The sequence below is a fragment of the Pyrus communis genome, chromosome 4 (genome assembly GCF_963583255.1).
Source record: "Pyrus communis chromosome 4, drPyrComm1.1, whole genome shotgun sequence".
Lineage (NCBI taxonomy): Eukaryota > Viridiplantae > Streptophyta > Magnoliopsida > Rosales > Rosaceae > Pyrus > Pyrus communis.
In genome coordinates, this window is record NC_084806.1 from 15,097,206 (window position 1) to 15,111,789 (window position 14,584).

The 14,584-nt window shown below is 36.6% G+C and overlaps 1 protein-coding gene across 1 annotated transcript; it reads left to right on the forward strand.

Moving 5' to 3' along the window:
* Positions 1 to 6,886: 6,886 nt before the first annotated feature.
* LOC137731250 (uncharacterized) lies at positions 6,887 to 13,523 on the forward strand. Its single transcript, XM_068470350.1, has 14 exons — positions 6,887 to 7,106; positions 8,679 to 9,057; positions 9,215 to 9,389; positions 9,941 to 10,024; positions 10,109 to 10,350; positions 10,470 to 10,689; positions 11,060 to 11,139; positions 11,223 to 11,307; positions 11,801 to 11,932; positions 12,029 to 12,142; positions 12,256 to 12,303; positions 12,421 to 12,505; positions 12,591 to 12,644; positions 13,111 to 13,523. Exons 2-14 carry the CDS (start codon positions 8,837 to 8,839, stop codon positions 13,206 to 13,208), a joined length of 1,638 nt encoding a protein of 545 aa, XP_068326451.1. The 5' UTR covers positions 6,887 to 7,106; positions 8,679 to 8,836; the 3' UTR covers positions 13,209 to 13,523.
* Positions 13,524 to 14,584: the final 1,061 nt, after the last annotated feature.

Genomic DNA, 14,584 nt, shown 5'->3' on the forward strand with positions numbered 1-14,584 from the left:
AATTCTATAGATCTTATATGCATTTCATGCCATACAACAACAATTAAAGAGAAATTTTTATATACATGTTTCATTTCACCCCTCTATCTCTCTCATTGTTTACGTGGCATGCAGCAAACGCAAATATATTCTTTTAAACGGTTAAGAGAAATTTTTATATACATATTTCATGTCACCTCTCTATCTCTCTCATTGTTTACGTGGCATGCATCAAACGCAAATATATTCTTTTAATAATTGTAAACAATGAATTATGATGATAAATGATGTATCTAGACTCACTTCTAAACTGCTTTACTAAGTTCACCTAAAAAAAGTGCTTTACTAAGAAGCACTATTATCGAGCGAGATCCCTTGAGTGAGATCGCATTGTTGAAATGTCATTCTAAATTTAAAAACACACTAAAGAAACATTCTAGCATGAAATCTTTAAAACTAGAAATCGTTTAACCATTTATTATTCTTATGAACATTTTAAAAAATATTCGGATACTGTTAGATGATAAAATTATTTTTAGGCTTATTAATTGAGTTGCACTCTGAAATTATGATTTAGTCTCATTTTACCCTCTGAAATTGATTTTGTCTCATTTTGTTCTGTAAAATTGTAATTTTTGTCTCATGTAGTCTTAGTTCACCCCATTTTCATCTATTATATCAAATAAACGCTAAATTAAAAGGTAGTTTTGACATTTTATATTTTACACAACATTTTGCTTCCGTCTTGCATGCTAAAACAATCTCAATTCCATTTTCAATAACTCTAATTAAACCCCCTGTCTGTCTCTATTGTGGATTTATGCAGAGTTGTACTTGTAGCCACTGGATTCAATGAGCGTCTTGAATTATATTTTGAAACACTACCCGATATTTTCTTCTTAAACAACCCATTATTTGCTTTTGCTAACGGCTGTAGCTACAACTTCACACCAATTTGCAAGAAAGACATACATGGAACATGAGAAAGGTGAAACCCAGCACGAAGTAATACGGATGGAATTTCATGGCTCTCTTCCCAGCTTTGGCAACCTCGCTGCATGGTTCATAGATGCTCCCTTCCTTCATCTGTTTCATGCAAACTCCACACGAGATCGCGTGGCTATACGTCTCAAGGAAATCCTGAAATATCTCGTCAGAATTAATCTTGACGTGAACAGACTTGAAGTAGCCCGCTTTATTGGAAGACTCACCTTGAGGATACAAAGGCGGATGATATTCATCACCTTTACAACTAGAGGGAGACATACTCGAAAAATTTCTTGCATGGAAGGTACAAGAAAAATATTTAGAAGGGGGCTCGAATGAAAAAATACATATACATATATATATATATATATATGGGATGTCAGGTCGCAGCTCAACACCCCACTATCTTCTTGCCCAAGATAATAGAGACTCCAACCTCGCTCTTCATTGTAGGCCCAAGATTGTAGAGCCCAACACCTGCATGCCAGGCCCCACGACCCAACTACTGTCTCTCTTAGCATTCAGTAGCCTAGAGGCCCACTACCTTCTTCATTCTCTCTCATGCCAGCAAGACAGGCCCAGGCCCACGCCTCATCTTTTTCTACACAACATAATAACTAGTAGGCCTGAGCCTGCCTTCATCACGCCTGGCCCGCGCTAGACAAAATGTTAAAGGGGTTGTGCCCGGCACCAAAGTTATGGCTTCTGGACTGCGTCATGCCTAATGCTTAGAAGGGCCATGCCCCGCGACTCTTTCAACTCAGTGCCTTCACGCCAAGTCATGGCTCTTGCCCCACAACTCCTGGCCCGCACCAGCCCAAGTTGTGGCCATTGGCATGCAACTTCTGGCCTAGCTATCTATCACATCGCACTACCACTACCAACAACCCTGTTGTCGTCCATAGAGGCTACCCTAAGGCAATACACATCGGGAAAAAAAAAAAAAAAAAAAAAAAAAAAAAGACAAAGACAATGTTGACGATTACATCTTCGCAAAGAAAAAGACAACGTTGATGATTACATCTTCGCAAAGGCAAACAAAGAAGAAAACAGAAGGGGGTACAACTTCCTCTAGCCTTTTGTCTCTTTCTTGTTGGGATAAAAATTGCTCTCTGAATTTATTTAACTTCCTGCTTAAGGTAAGCTTAAATAAGTTCTAGAGGTATTTGGTTTCCTTTTCCTAGAAAACTTAAACTCCAGGTCAAAGTGGAGAATCTACATCAAATCAGGAAACAACACTATGCTCATCTACTTAGCTTGAGACTTCTACACCTATTTTGTGTGTAGCCAGTAGGTGTGGGAGTATCTGTGGAGCAAAAAATAAACCAAAAATTTTAAAAGGCAACACGTGAACTTTTTCCCCGAAAAATACAGAATTGCCATCATAAAATGGGCAGGGCACACAAATATTCCCACGTACAACTTAACATCCCTGGAGGCCCGAGTAGCTGACCACGACTATACCAAGCTTTAATGTTCGTGGCATGAAAAAGTCAAAGGCATTAAAGATAGGATTAATCACAAAATCCTATCTTTAACATATTCCTGATTGAAGATCAACTCAAACAAGTAAGGAATCCTCATCACAATCAATCAAAGATACTTACCTGATAATCGCAAGATATTATCTCATAATTAATATCTTCGGGATAATTCTTTTCTCATCCGACGAATGCTTACTTGGCCAATCGGAAGCCACCGCGTGTATAATAGAACCCTACCATGGTCAACCATCTCTTTATAAATCTTCATCAACACCACATGCTAGTAATTTTTTGCTATGCACTTAAGCCCTTAACACTCACTCTTTTTCAAAGTTACTAACTTAGGTATCAGAGATATATCAGCCAAATCCCCTCCCCTCACCTCGTAAGGTTTGTGAGGCTTTGTCCTTGACCAAATGTTTTTATTGTTTTGTAGGCATAATTTCGTCATGACTAAAGATGGTGGATTTTTTTAATCACACATAATGCTTATAGGACCATGATTTTTTTTAAGTCTGGAGTAAGGTGGATCGAAATACGCCTACCTCAGAAGTCTGGTTATAGGCTCAATAGCCTCAATTGCAAAGTTGACTAAACGGGTCAGTGATGCCACTATCATCCTATATCAGAATAAGTGAGTGAAGCCCGTCAACTTTGCTAGGATAAACCATGGTTGTTTTGTAAGATTCAGGAACATGATCCAACAAGGAATCAACAGGTTTCCTATGATCTTGGAGTTCTTACAATCTAAAGATTGGCGTGCGGCGCAATTAATCACACTCCTAAAAGGATGCAATATCTTCTTCCTAGATATCCTTTAGGATTCTCTCGGTTTAATAAGGATTCTACCATCCTAAAATGTCATCTCTTCGACTGGTATAAATACACTTTTCTAGAGCATCTCTGGTATAACAATCTTTGCATACTTATTCTCTTACGCACTGCTTGAGTCTTAATATTGCTTACTAACTTAATAGTCGAAGAGCCTTTGACTGGCACACCCTTCTGGTCTTTGGCTTGCTCTTTGTGTGTTCGTTTACAAGTTAACGAGTTTAGGCATCTACATCGTGAAATAAACTATTGAAGTGTCTGCCAACTCGAAGGGAGTAACATCTTGGATCACTAGTACTTTATCATTGAGAGGAGCATTGGGGTTCTCTGATCCATTTTTTTTTCGTTTTATAAGGTTTGCCACTAAAAAATTTCTTTGTGGCACTTTCAAAACGTTTCATTTTCTTCTTCTCCAACCTTGAGGTTTCTATGACCTTCTTTAGATCCTTCTCGTCTTTAGTATTCATTGTGTTAACCCAAGACAAATTTTGGATAGAATGGTTGGTGCATAGAGCAGTGATGGTGTCCCTCCCATGCTCTCTTGTTCTCTTTGGGGTTGTGAGCCATTTTCAATTCCAGTGTTCAAGGGGGATAATTTTGAAGGCCTTATCAATTAACTGAAGGTGGCATTGGCCGATGATTATACCATCGTTGCAGCTGAGGCCAGTGGATGAAATATTTCAAATTTTGGGTCTGAAAATATCTCCTTGAAATAATCAAGACATCTTTATACTGGTCGATAACAATCAAGACATCTTTATACTAGTCTTTGTCGTGGCGCGGCAAGTCGATTATGTAGGCTAGTCATCTAACTTTGGGTCTCCATTGAAATAAGTAATGTGGATCGGAGATTTTGTGCATGGTATAAAACATGCAAAATTCTTGGATACCCAGCTCCTCCCCATAGAAGTTATTCAAAAGCTTGAAACAGGTGAGGATGCAAAATGATACGGGAGTTAAGTTGTAGAGAGCAACATCGAAGTAGCTCAACACTTGTTTCAAGAAGAGAGGGAAAATTTCAAACCCAGGTCTATGTACGAGGGGTTTTTGGTGCATGGACGCTCGGGATCAGAATGTTAAGGGAAAGGATTTTCAACATGATGATCGCCTTCCTATTTAACAATTCAACCGTTTAGAAGATGCTAACGGAGACTAACAAAAAATTTTACTTCTCCCTCACTTCATGCCCTCACCATTGGAGGCTTAAATTGAGAATCATAGTTATCGGCATGAGCAGGAAGTTCGTTTGGGGGTGCAGCCATTGATTCAGATGAAAGCATTCGAAGAAATCAAGCATATAGATGTGGAATGGTGGAAATTTCATACTTGATTTATAAAGGGAAAGTTGAAGACCTTTTCTAAAGAGTTTGGGAATTTTTGTGAAGGCCAAAAAAATAGATCCGAGGATATTTAAAAGAAGTATTTGAAATCACCTATCCGTTGAATACGGATTGTCATCAGCAAATTCGACGGCTGGATTTGGTTAGAGAAAGCAATGGATAGAACTTTGTTTTTTGGGCACATGTAACTGCTGCACTCTTCATCATTGTGATATTGAAGGCACGATTCACAAAGTAGTGTGCTTGTATACGGAATGGCTCGATGTCCAAAGGTTTGCAATGAACAAAGTTAAGACGCCACACGTTTTAAGGAAGAGAAGAGAACGGTTTGTATTCTGACTTACTTCGAAAGACATGGTCTTTAGGTAGCTATCCATCTTCAACGGGATGCAATATCTCCTTCCTAGATATCCTCTTAAATTCTCCCGATTTATCTTAGTTATGTCATAGTTATGTCACAATCATCTTGTTCCGGAATCAGTGGCCGAAATCTGTCGACTTTGTTAAGATAAACCATGTTTGTTTCACAAGATTTGAGAACCTAATCTAGTAAGGAATCAACACTTCCTATAATATTGAAGTCCTTATAATCTAAGGATTGACGTGCATCGAAAGTAATAACACTTTAAAGATAATGCAATATCTATTTCCTAGATATCATTTGTTATTCCCCCTATTTAGTAAGGATTCTACTATCCTAAAAGGTCCTCTCCTCGACTAGTTAAATACACCCTTCTTGGGTTCATCCCTGGTAATGTAATCTCTGCATACTTATTCTTTTATGCTTGAGTCATAATATTGCTTTACTAACATGATCGTTAGATAGCCCTTGACTGGCACCCTCTTCCTGCAATCTTTGGCTTGCCCACGGTTTGTGTTCTTTTACAAGTTAACAAGTTTGAATATCTCCATCACTCACGGGGTGCAAATTTGATTCCAACAGAAAAGATAAGGTAGTTTGTTCCTTTACATTTATCACTTTTTTTCTTCCCTTCTCATCATTATTTATGTTAGATTTTTTTTTTATTTTTTTATTTTTACAATGATATATTACTTTCAAATAATCTTTAATTGCAAGAAGATGGATTTAATCTTAATTGCAAGAAGATGGATTCGAACTTAGATGTATAGACGAGAGAATTTCTATTTTAATCAACATGGTTATGTCCATGTATACATGCTAAAAGAACTTTTACCTAAACAAGCTGCATGCTAATACCAACAAACAAAAATATGCATGCAAAAGTCATATGGTCCATAATAACCAAAATTCTAATGTAATCAATAACCCTAAACCTTGACTGCGACTATAAAATCGAAGCCAGACCGTTATAGAACTCATCCCATCTTGCAGAAAGAACAGGTAAAACAATTGACGGGTTTATCGACTCCAACGATTCAACTCTACATAAAAGCGAACATTAACCTTGATTGACTTTTTATTTACAGACGATAAGATAATCTGCACGAGATTCATCTAAACTACGAGGAGGTATAATGATTTGAATTCAGATGTAATTGTTTGAACCCATAATATAATGGTTTGAACTCTATTCATTAGGACAATCCACCACTACAAATATCTTGATTTGATTTGGTAAGCAAACAACAGATCAGCACATTGCAACAAAATCCTTTAAAGTGGTGATGCATCGAAGTTTAAGGAATATAAGAGATATTGAAAAAATGATAGAACGAAGGAGCTAAAATTCTTTGATTCAGTTTAAGCTTTTGATGGGACAAGTATTTACCTATATTTTTCAGGTCTTGGCAAAACTTGCTGCATCTATTTCCCTATCAAGCCCCACCAAAAGCCTTAATTATATATTAATTATTTTTCTTTGAATGGAAATACGAGCAGATCTTTTCTACCAACGCTACTATATCAAGTGATCCGGATCTTTGAAATTTCATCAAATAATAAAAAATTATTATAGCTTTTAAAGGGTCAGAATAGGTGACCGTTGGATGAAATTTCAAATATCCAGATCACTTGATTGGTAACATTAAAGGAAAAGATCCGGAGAAGATCTCTTATGTAGAAATACTTTGAATGTTTTAAGATAAAAAATATATATATAAATACATAGAGACAGGAAAGAAAGAAAAACACAGACAGACAGTCAGACAATCACTGAAGTAAAAAAATATTAAGAAACTAAACTAGAAAGTAAAAAAATTATATAGTTAATTGAGAGTGATTAATAGAGAGTGATGGAGCAGAGTCAAAGGAAGTTGCAACCTTTTGAAAAAGGAAAAAACAAGAGAGAGAAAGTAAAGAGAGAAAGACCGAATGAAATGGGGGAGGCATCAGAATCATATTACTCATGACAATGAACACACCAAGTGCTCCTCTCTCTCCTCCACTTCCCCACTTTCTTCAATACCCAACAGACCATCCATATCTCTCTAACTCTTTCTCTCTCTAGGGTTTTCACTCTCGCGTGTTACTACCACCATTGCCTCCACCGCACTTCTCCTGCGGGTATGTTTCCCTCTCCCTCCCTCCCTCTCCCTCTCCTGAATCCATATCTGATTTGCTTTGCGTTATCTAATCTGGGATTTTTTTTTTTTTTTTTTTATGATTCTTTCACTGCCTCTCATTGTCTAATTTGGTTTGGTTTTCCCTTTTAATTTTTGTTTAAATTTAGTTTGTTGATTGATGGATTTATGCGTTCGGTGGACGAGAAATTGTGGAGTGGAAAGTGGTTTACTTTTTGTCATTGTGTAGAATTTGGTGTTGAATTTATTGGATCGTAAAGTAGGATTCTTTTTCCTCAGTTTGGAGTTTTCGGAATTGGTGTGTTAGGGTTTGCTTGTCTAATTGATTGGAATACCAATGTGAGAAAATAGTAAATTTGAGATGAAAAATTTCCTGTTTAATTGTGGTTACCGTTACAACTGGAAAATGCTGCAGATTTCTTGCTTGGTATGCAGATTCTAAAGATGTTTCTTTTTTCCCAAAACATTGTGTCAAAATCACTTGTAGGGTCTCTTTATTCGCACGTGTTTGTAAGAACATTGAGCTGAAGCCACTTTGTAGGAACTCTTTATTTGTTTTCCTAATCCAGTGATCCTTCTGAAAACAAAAGGGTGCTAGTTTATGAATTGTTTACGTGATACTTTGCTGTTGACTGGTTTTATTTCAAGAACATTGTACCGAAGCCACTTGTAGGAAATCTTTATTTGTTTTCCTAATATAGTTATTTTTTTCTCAAAATAAAGGGCGCAAGTTTATGCATTTGATCATGTGATACATTACACGTGCTTGTATTGAGTAATTTTTAAGTACAACGTTGGCGGCATACGCAGGGATCATGGGTACATAACCAGGCCTTAATCTATGAACGCAAATGGTAAACTTCTGGTGACATTGTCAGGTTCATCTTTGGCTGCAACTTTGGAGAGTTCGGAGTTAGATGGGTCGTATAAAGATTACATCACTTTTATGCTAGAGAAGCATAAATTATCAGGAAATGGAAAGAAAGCGAAGACTTTATGGGGATGTATAGTTTTGGCTGTGTTTATGGGTAATCTGGATGGAAAGGAATAGGATAATTTTGAGGATTTTGTAGGTATAAGCAGAGGGGAGTTATGGGAGAAAGTTTGATTTTGGTTTCATTATGAGCTTCAGTTTCTACAGAATTTAAGACGTGTCCATCTAGTTGTTTGGCTTGATTGGAAAGCTGCTATCAATTAGCTTTATGAGTTTTCATAGATGCTTCTTTTTAGGGGGATTTCATTTTTCTTTGCTGTTTGTTTTTCAGTTTCTTTTTGGGCATCCTGTCCACCTGTGTAATTTGATTGTCATAAGCAAGAAAATGATGTTTCTTTCTCAAAAAAGAAAACATTTGACCAGGACCTAGGTGTCCTAGTATTACTCATGTTCTCGACCATACACGTTTGTGATTTTCTGCCAACATCTGAATGAGAACTTGGCATTGGAAATTAAATGCTTGCATTTATGCTTTATAATTGGTTTAAACAGATACTTATTGAGGATATGTTTTCAGTTATACTTGGTTAATTGACTGGTTTTGGTTTTTTGTCAATGCAGGAAGCCTGCATTTCGCTATCTGGTAATCAATCATGCATGGGAATGGAGAATTTTTTATGAGACTCTTGTTTGCAGAATTTTGTTCGCTTTTGTAATTGGGAGATAGAATGCACATATAAAGACCGGTTAACTGGTTTGACATTAGTTAAGTGATACAAATGGAGTTTGTAAGGTCATGGTTTAAAAGATTCAAGTCCAAGGAGCAAGTGAAGTCGTCAAAGAACAAGGATACTACGGGACATGGGAAAGAGGGTTCAAAAACCCCAACAACTGAAGAAGTGCCTTCAAATGTAACCAAGCAGAGGGTTGCAGCTGCAAAGCAGTATATAGAGGATCATTACAAGAAGCAGATGAAAAGTTTGCAGGAGAGGAAGGAGCGGTATGAGTTTAATATTTCTCTTTGTAATGGTGGTGTTAGACAGGGTACACTGTCTGACACTACTTACTAAACTAGTTAATGCTTGAGTGGTACCTGATTGTTTAGTTTTCTCCATTTTTATGACTTGGAGTAATGGTAGATCATGCTTTTAATACAGACGTAATATACTAGAAAAGAAGTTGGCTGATGCTGATGTCTCTGAGGAAGAGCAAAGCAACTTGCTAAAGTACTTGGAGAAGAAAGAAACAGAATATATGCGTATTCAGAGGCATAAAATGGGCGCTGATGATTTCGAGCCACTGACAATGATAGGAAAGGGTGCATTTGGAGAGGTATATCTTTTCTTTTTTTAAAATGCAGTACTCTGTCATTTTTTTCCTGTTGTATCCACATACCACGTCTTTTCTGTGTGCATATTATATTTGACCATTTGAGGGGTGTTTGCAGTTAATAAAGGCCATAGCTGAAAATTAAGTTGTGTGTATTATACACCATCTTCCTCTTCTATCTTTTTTTAAGGGTATTACTGGAGAAATAGTCAGGACTCAGGAGAATAAGTTTATAAGCTTTAGTTGCATTATGGCGTTGGTTTGGCAATTGTGGCTTTGTGTGTGGGTTAGGTCTCATGTGTCAAAGCAACTTTGGGTTAGCGGCAAACCCATTACTGTACCTGGAGTTGGTTCTCATGTGTCATATTAACTCTAGTTAGCAGCCACCTATGAATGTGTATGAAATGATGGGCTGTTGCATGTACATGCTTAGATTGCATGGAGTTGCAACTTGGTGGTTCATCCGACTGTTTTTGGCATATATAACTCATCTTCAGAAGTAAAAGTGGCCATTATGCCTTACAACGTCTGACCTGTTCCTTTCTCTGATACAGGTTAGAATCTGTAGGGAGAAAGCAACTGGCCATGTATATGCAATGAAGAAGCTTAAGAAATCAGAGATGCTTCGGAGAGGCCAGGTATACATTCTCTCAAACCTTGTTTTTTAATCTAGTTTAGTTTTTCTTCGCTGGGCTTAGTACAATAGATATCTTTCTGTTTAGGTTGAACATGTGAAAGCTGAGAGGAATCTACTTGCGGAGGTTGAGAGTAATTGTATCGTCAAGCTCTATTGTTCGTTCCAGGATGAAGAGTACTTGTATCTAATTATGGAATATCTTCCTGGTGGGGATATGATGACCTTATTGATGCGCAAGGATACACTGACAGAAGATGAGGCTAGATTTTATATTGGGGAAACCATCCTAGCTATTGAGTCCATTCATAAGCATAATTACATTCATAGGTAAATTGATGTTAATGTGATGATCTGATTGTACATATATGCTGTATATATAGATACCTTGTTATCTAATTCTTACATCTTACCATGATGAATAATTCTTTTTTTTTAATGTGTTACAGAGATATTAAGCCTGACAATTTGCTGCTGGATAGAAATGGTCACATGAAATTATCAGATTTTGGATTATGTAAACCATTAGACTGTAGCATACTTCAAGAAAAGGATTTTTCTGTGGGAAAAAATCTTAGCGGGGCTCTTCAAAGTGATGGACGACCTGCACCACCAAAGCGTACACAACAGGAGCAACTGCAGCATTGGCAGAGAAACCGGAGGATGCTTGTAAGTTCTAATGTCATGTTCTTAATATGCCTATCGTGATTATAGTATTGGCATCGTTAATACAAATTCAGCGTGCTCTTGTTAAGTCTTTACTGTGGAGGATTGGTATCCTATGTGCCATTATTGTAAATGTTTAAACTCTAGAGCTTATCATTTCTAGTTGACAACTTTTGATCATGTCAATACTTCATCGTAATGGATTATAGATCTTAGTTATACCTGACCTGGTCTATCTTAAATGGCATTCCTTCGTTTTCTCATCAGTACACAGAAGTATCTATATAATTTTAATATACCTAGAGACATCTCAATTTCATTCTTTGCGATGTCACTGTGTTTTGGAATTTTCAAACCATTTTTCATGTTGCAGGCTTATTCTACTGTTGGAACCCCAGACTACATTGCCCCAGAAGTTTTGCTGAAGAAAGGATATGGAATGGAATGTGATTGGTCAGTGTATAAGAATTGACTATATTTTTCGAATTTGTATCTCTTTTTGTAATTCAGCTGAGATATTGTTAATACTGTTCTAGGTGGTCTCTTGGGGCTATCATGTATGAAATGCTTGTGGGATATCCACCCTTTTATTCAGATGAACCCATGTCAACTTGTAGAAAGGTAATTTCAAGAGTACTTGTTTTTATTTTTCATTGGATACATCAGCACTACTGTGCCATGCCTTTAGGGGTTATGTGCAGTAGACACGACACACAATGAAAGTTATTCACACAGAATTGTTTCAAAAATTACGTCACACAATGATAGGGTACCTTCAATGTATAATATAACTAGGGTAGCAAGGATGAAAGGTTTCTCCCATGTTGGTTATGATGTCCTCCATTTTAGAGAGATTGGTAGTTATGGTCAATTGGCGCATTACAGTCCTACTTGAAACTGTCTTCGTTGGTTGTCTTCTGATCCTTGTAGAATCTCTTCATCCCTATGTTTCCCCGTTTTTATTAATGGCAATTGCTTTTATCTATTTTAAATGTCTGCTCTTTTCTGGCCTTCAATTTATCTCATAATTGCTGTCTTGCTGCTACTTATTCTGCTTATTTTTGTTCGTATTGGCATCTATGGTTGTAAAGTACCTCTTTTCTGATTTATCCAGATAGTTAACTGGAGAACGCATCTGAAATTTCCTGAAGAAGCTAAACTGTCTCTGGAGGCGAAAAATCTCATTAGTAAACTGTTATGTAATGTTGATCAGAGGCTTGGAACTAAAGGGGCTGATGAAATAAAGGTGTCGTGTGGTGTGTTCTATTCTAGATTCTCTAATCTACTGCTACAATTGGACTGGAAATTGCTAGAATGAACTAGTTGGAACTGTTATTTTCAGGCTCACTCTTGGTTTAAAGGCGTTGAATGGGACAAATTGATCCAAATGAAGGCTGCATTTATTCCCGAGGTCAATGATGAGTTGGATACCCAAAATTTTGAGAAGTTTGAGGAGGTAGATATTTAGTTTCGTGTATGTTTGTGTATGTATCCATAGCGTTATTAGCCATTCTTGGGCATATTTTTCCTTATCCTTTTTATCCCTTTATCCTTATTTTCCGATGGTAGGGAGACAACCAGATTGAAAGTTCAACGAGAGCTGGTCCATGGAGAAAGGTTGGTACTATAGTTTCAGTTGTGTGCATTTTGAAGCTAGAGCTCCACTCTTGTAAGATTTATGTCGATGGCTCACATTAAACTTCAGCTGCTTGAGAATTTTGACTTTTGATGTAGATGCTGTCTTCTAAAGATGTCAACTTCGTGGGTTACACATACAAGAACTTTGAAATTGTAAACGATAACCAATTGCCTGGGATTGGTATTGTCTTTCATCCTTTATATAGCTTATTATATATGCACTCCTTAAAACAACTTTTCTTAATTGTATGCGTTAATATTTTCAGCTGAATTGAAGAAGAGCACAAAACCTAAGCGGCCTTCCATCAAGTCTCTTTTTGGTAAGATCTTCTAATAAGTTCATTTTCTTGTTCAAATGAAATAACATCCGTCATTTGGCAGTGGTTAGTAGCCAGTGAGCCTTGTCGTGTCTGGTGCTTCAAGTTAATCCGACAGGAAGTTTGAAATAAACCAGAGTCAAATTCACATGCGAGTTTATTCACATTCTCGGTTTCAAGTCCATTATCCAAAATACTGCCAAGGTGTTTTTGCACGCATAATACACATGAAAGAGTTGTTCAAAAGTCTTAGCATTTTAGATATTTAATAATTTGCAAGCCCCCAAGCCTTACTTTGTAATTGATGAAAATAATGAGACGACCCCCTTTTCTGGATTCTTTCTTTTTTTGTTATTTCACTTGTTATATATGATTTCTGTTTCTTATTGTCTGAAACATCAGCTTCTCCATTGATTTTCTCTTTTATAATCTCCCAAACATAATGAACATTGATTTGGTTTCTTGACAGACAATGAGTCTGCGACGGCGGCCAATCAACCTGTTCAAGGAAGCTTTATGAAACTCCTCCCTCCCCAACTAGAAGTCCCCGAGAAACAAACAGAGTGACTCGCGGTGAAGTATGCTAGTTTGTCGCATAACTTTCAGTGGCTGTAGAGATCCAACCAAATAGTGTTTTTCGGTGATTAATTTATCCGTAGATCTGTTGATCGGGGGCAAAGGCCTCAGAAACAAATCGTTTTTTTTTTAAATATTTTCTGCAAAGTATATATTCTTTGAAATGGTTGTGTATTCTTTACTCTTACTCCCTTTTGTTAAGATTCAAAAATCCGTGTACAATTTGTGACATATTTGTTCATGGGTAGTGATTATCATACCAATGTGATATAAAGAATGAGTAATTTGGAAGCGCCATTGATGGTTGACAAGCCTGAGCTTTCGTTTCGGTTTTGTTCCGTCTCCGTTCAATTTCGTTCCGATTTCTTTTTGTTTTTCATTTGATTCGACGATCTGGTTTATGTTTGATTGCGTAGGTGACAGCGGTGTTGTGGGAAGTAGGGATGGGCAAAATACTCACGGGTATAGGTAACCAGTTACTTATCCATTTAAAACTTATAGTTATGGTTATAGGTAACCGTTTTAAAAAATAAATGGTTATGGGCTTTATGGGATTTAATGATTCGAAAGAGAGAATTCATCATTTTACGGTCTATCTGTTTACCCGTGAATTTTAAATGAATGGTCATGGGTATTATGCGCGTGCAAAAGACATTTTTTGAATCACGGCGTGCTACACATGACTGCACATTTTTTTAATCACATTATTGCTAGCTCATTGTGAGGCTAAGCTCATCCTCTCCCCCTTAATGTAGATAATATCATTTGTTCAAAAAAAAAAAAAAAAAAAAAACAATCATTTGACAACTAATTGAATCACATTATTATGCGCGGTTTTTTATAACCGGCGATATGTCTTTTACGATGTTTTGAACGTGTTTAAAAATAAATAAAATGATGTTTAATAAACAACTGATTGAATCACATTATTGCTAGCTAATTATGAGCCCTAATTATAAAAATAAAATAAAAAAATGCACAAAAAAAAAAAAGAATTATAAAAACACTGTTTATATGACAAAAATATACTTTCATTATTTGATGCATTATTTTGGGCTACTTTGGGGAGCATTTTTGTCCCATTATTTTTGGTGAAGCCCGTGATCCCAAATGGGGCTGGTGGCTTTATATTGCTAGCTCATTGTAAGGTTTAATTATAAAAATAAAAAAAATAAAAAAACTGCACGAAAAAATTAATTATAAAAAACATTGTTTACATGACGAAAATATCCATGTATTATTTTGGGTTGCTTTTGAACTTTTTCGTTTGATGGGCATTTTTATCCCATTATTTTTGGTGAAGCCTGTGACCCCAAATGGGGTTGGTGGCTTTATATAGTAGTACAAATTACAAATGAAAGCTCGGG

Excerpts from the sequence above, each read along its gene's own strand:
- LOC137731250 (XM_068470350.1), top strand. The coding sequence starts at position 8,837 with ATGGAGTTTGTAAGGTCATGGTTTAAAAGATTCAAGTCCAAGGAGCAA. Across the intron at positions 9,058-9,214 it reads TTGCAGGAGAGGAAGGAGCG|ACGTAATATACTAGAAAAGA; the intron begins GTATGAGTTTAA and ends CTTTTAATACAG. Across the intron at positions 11,140-11,222 it reads TATGGAATGGAATGTGATTG|GTGGTCTCTTGGGGCTATCA; the intron begins GTCAGTGTATAA and ends ATACTGTTCTAG.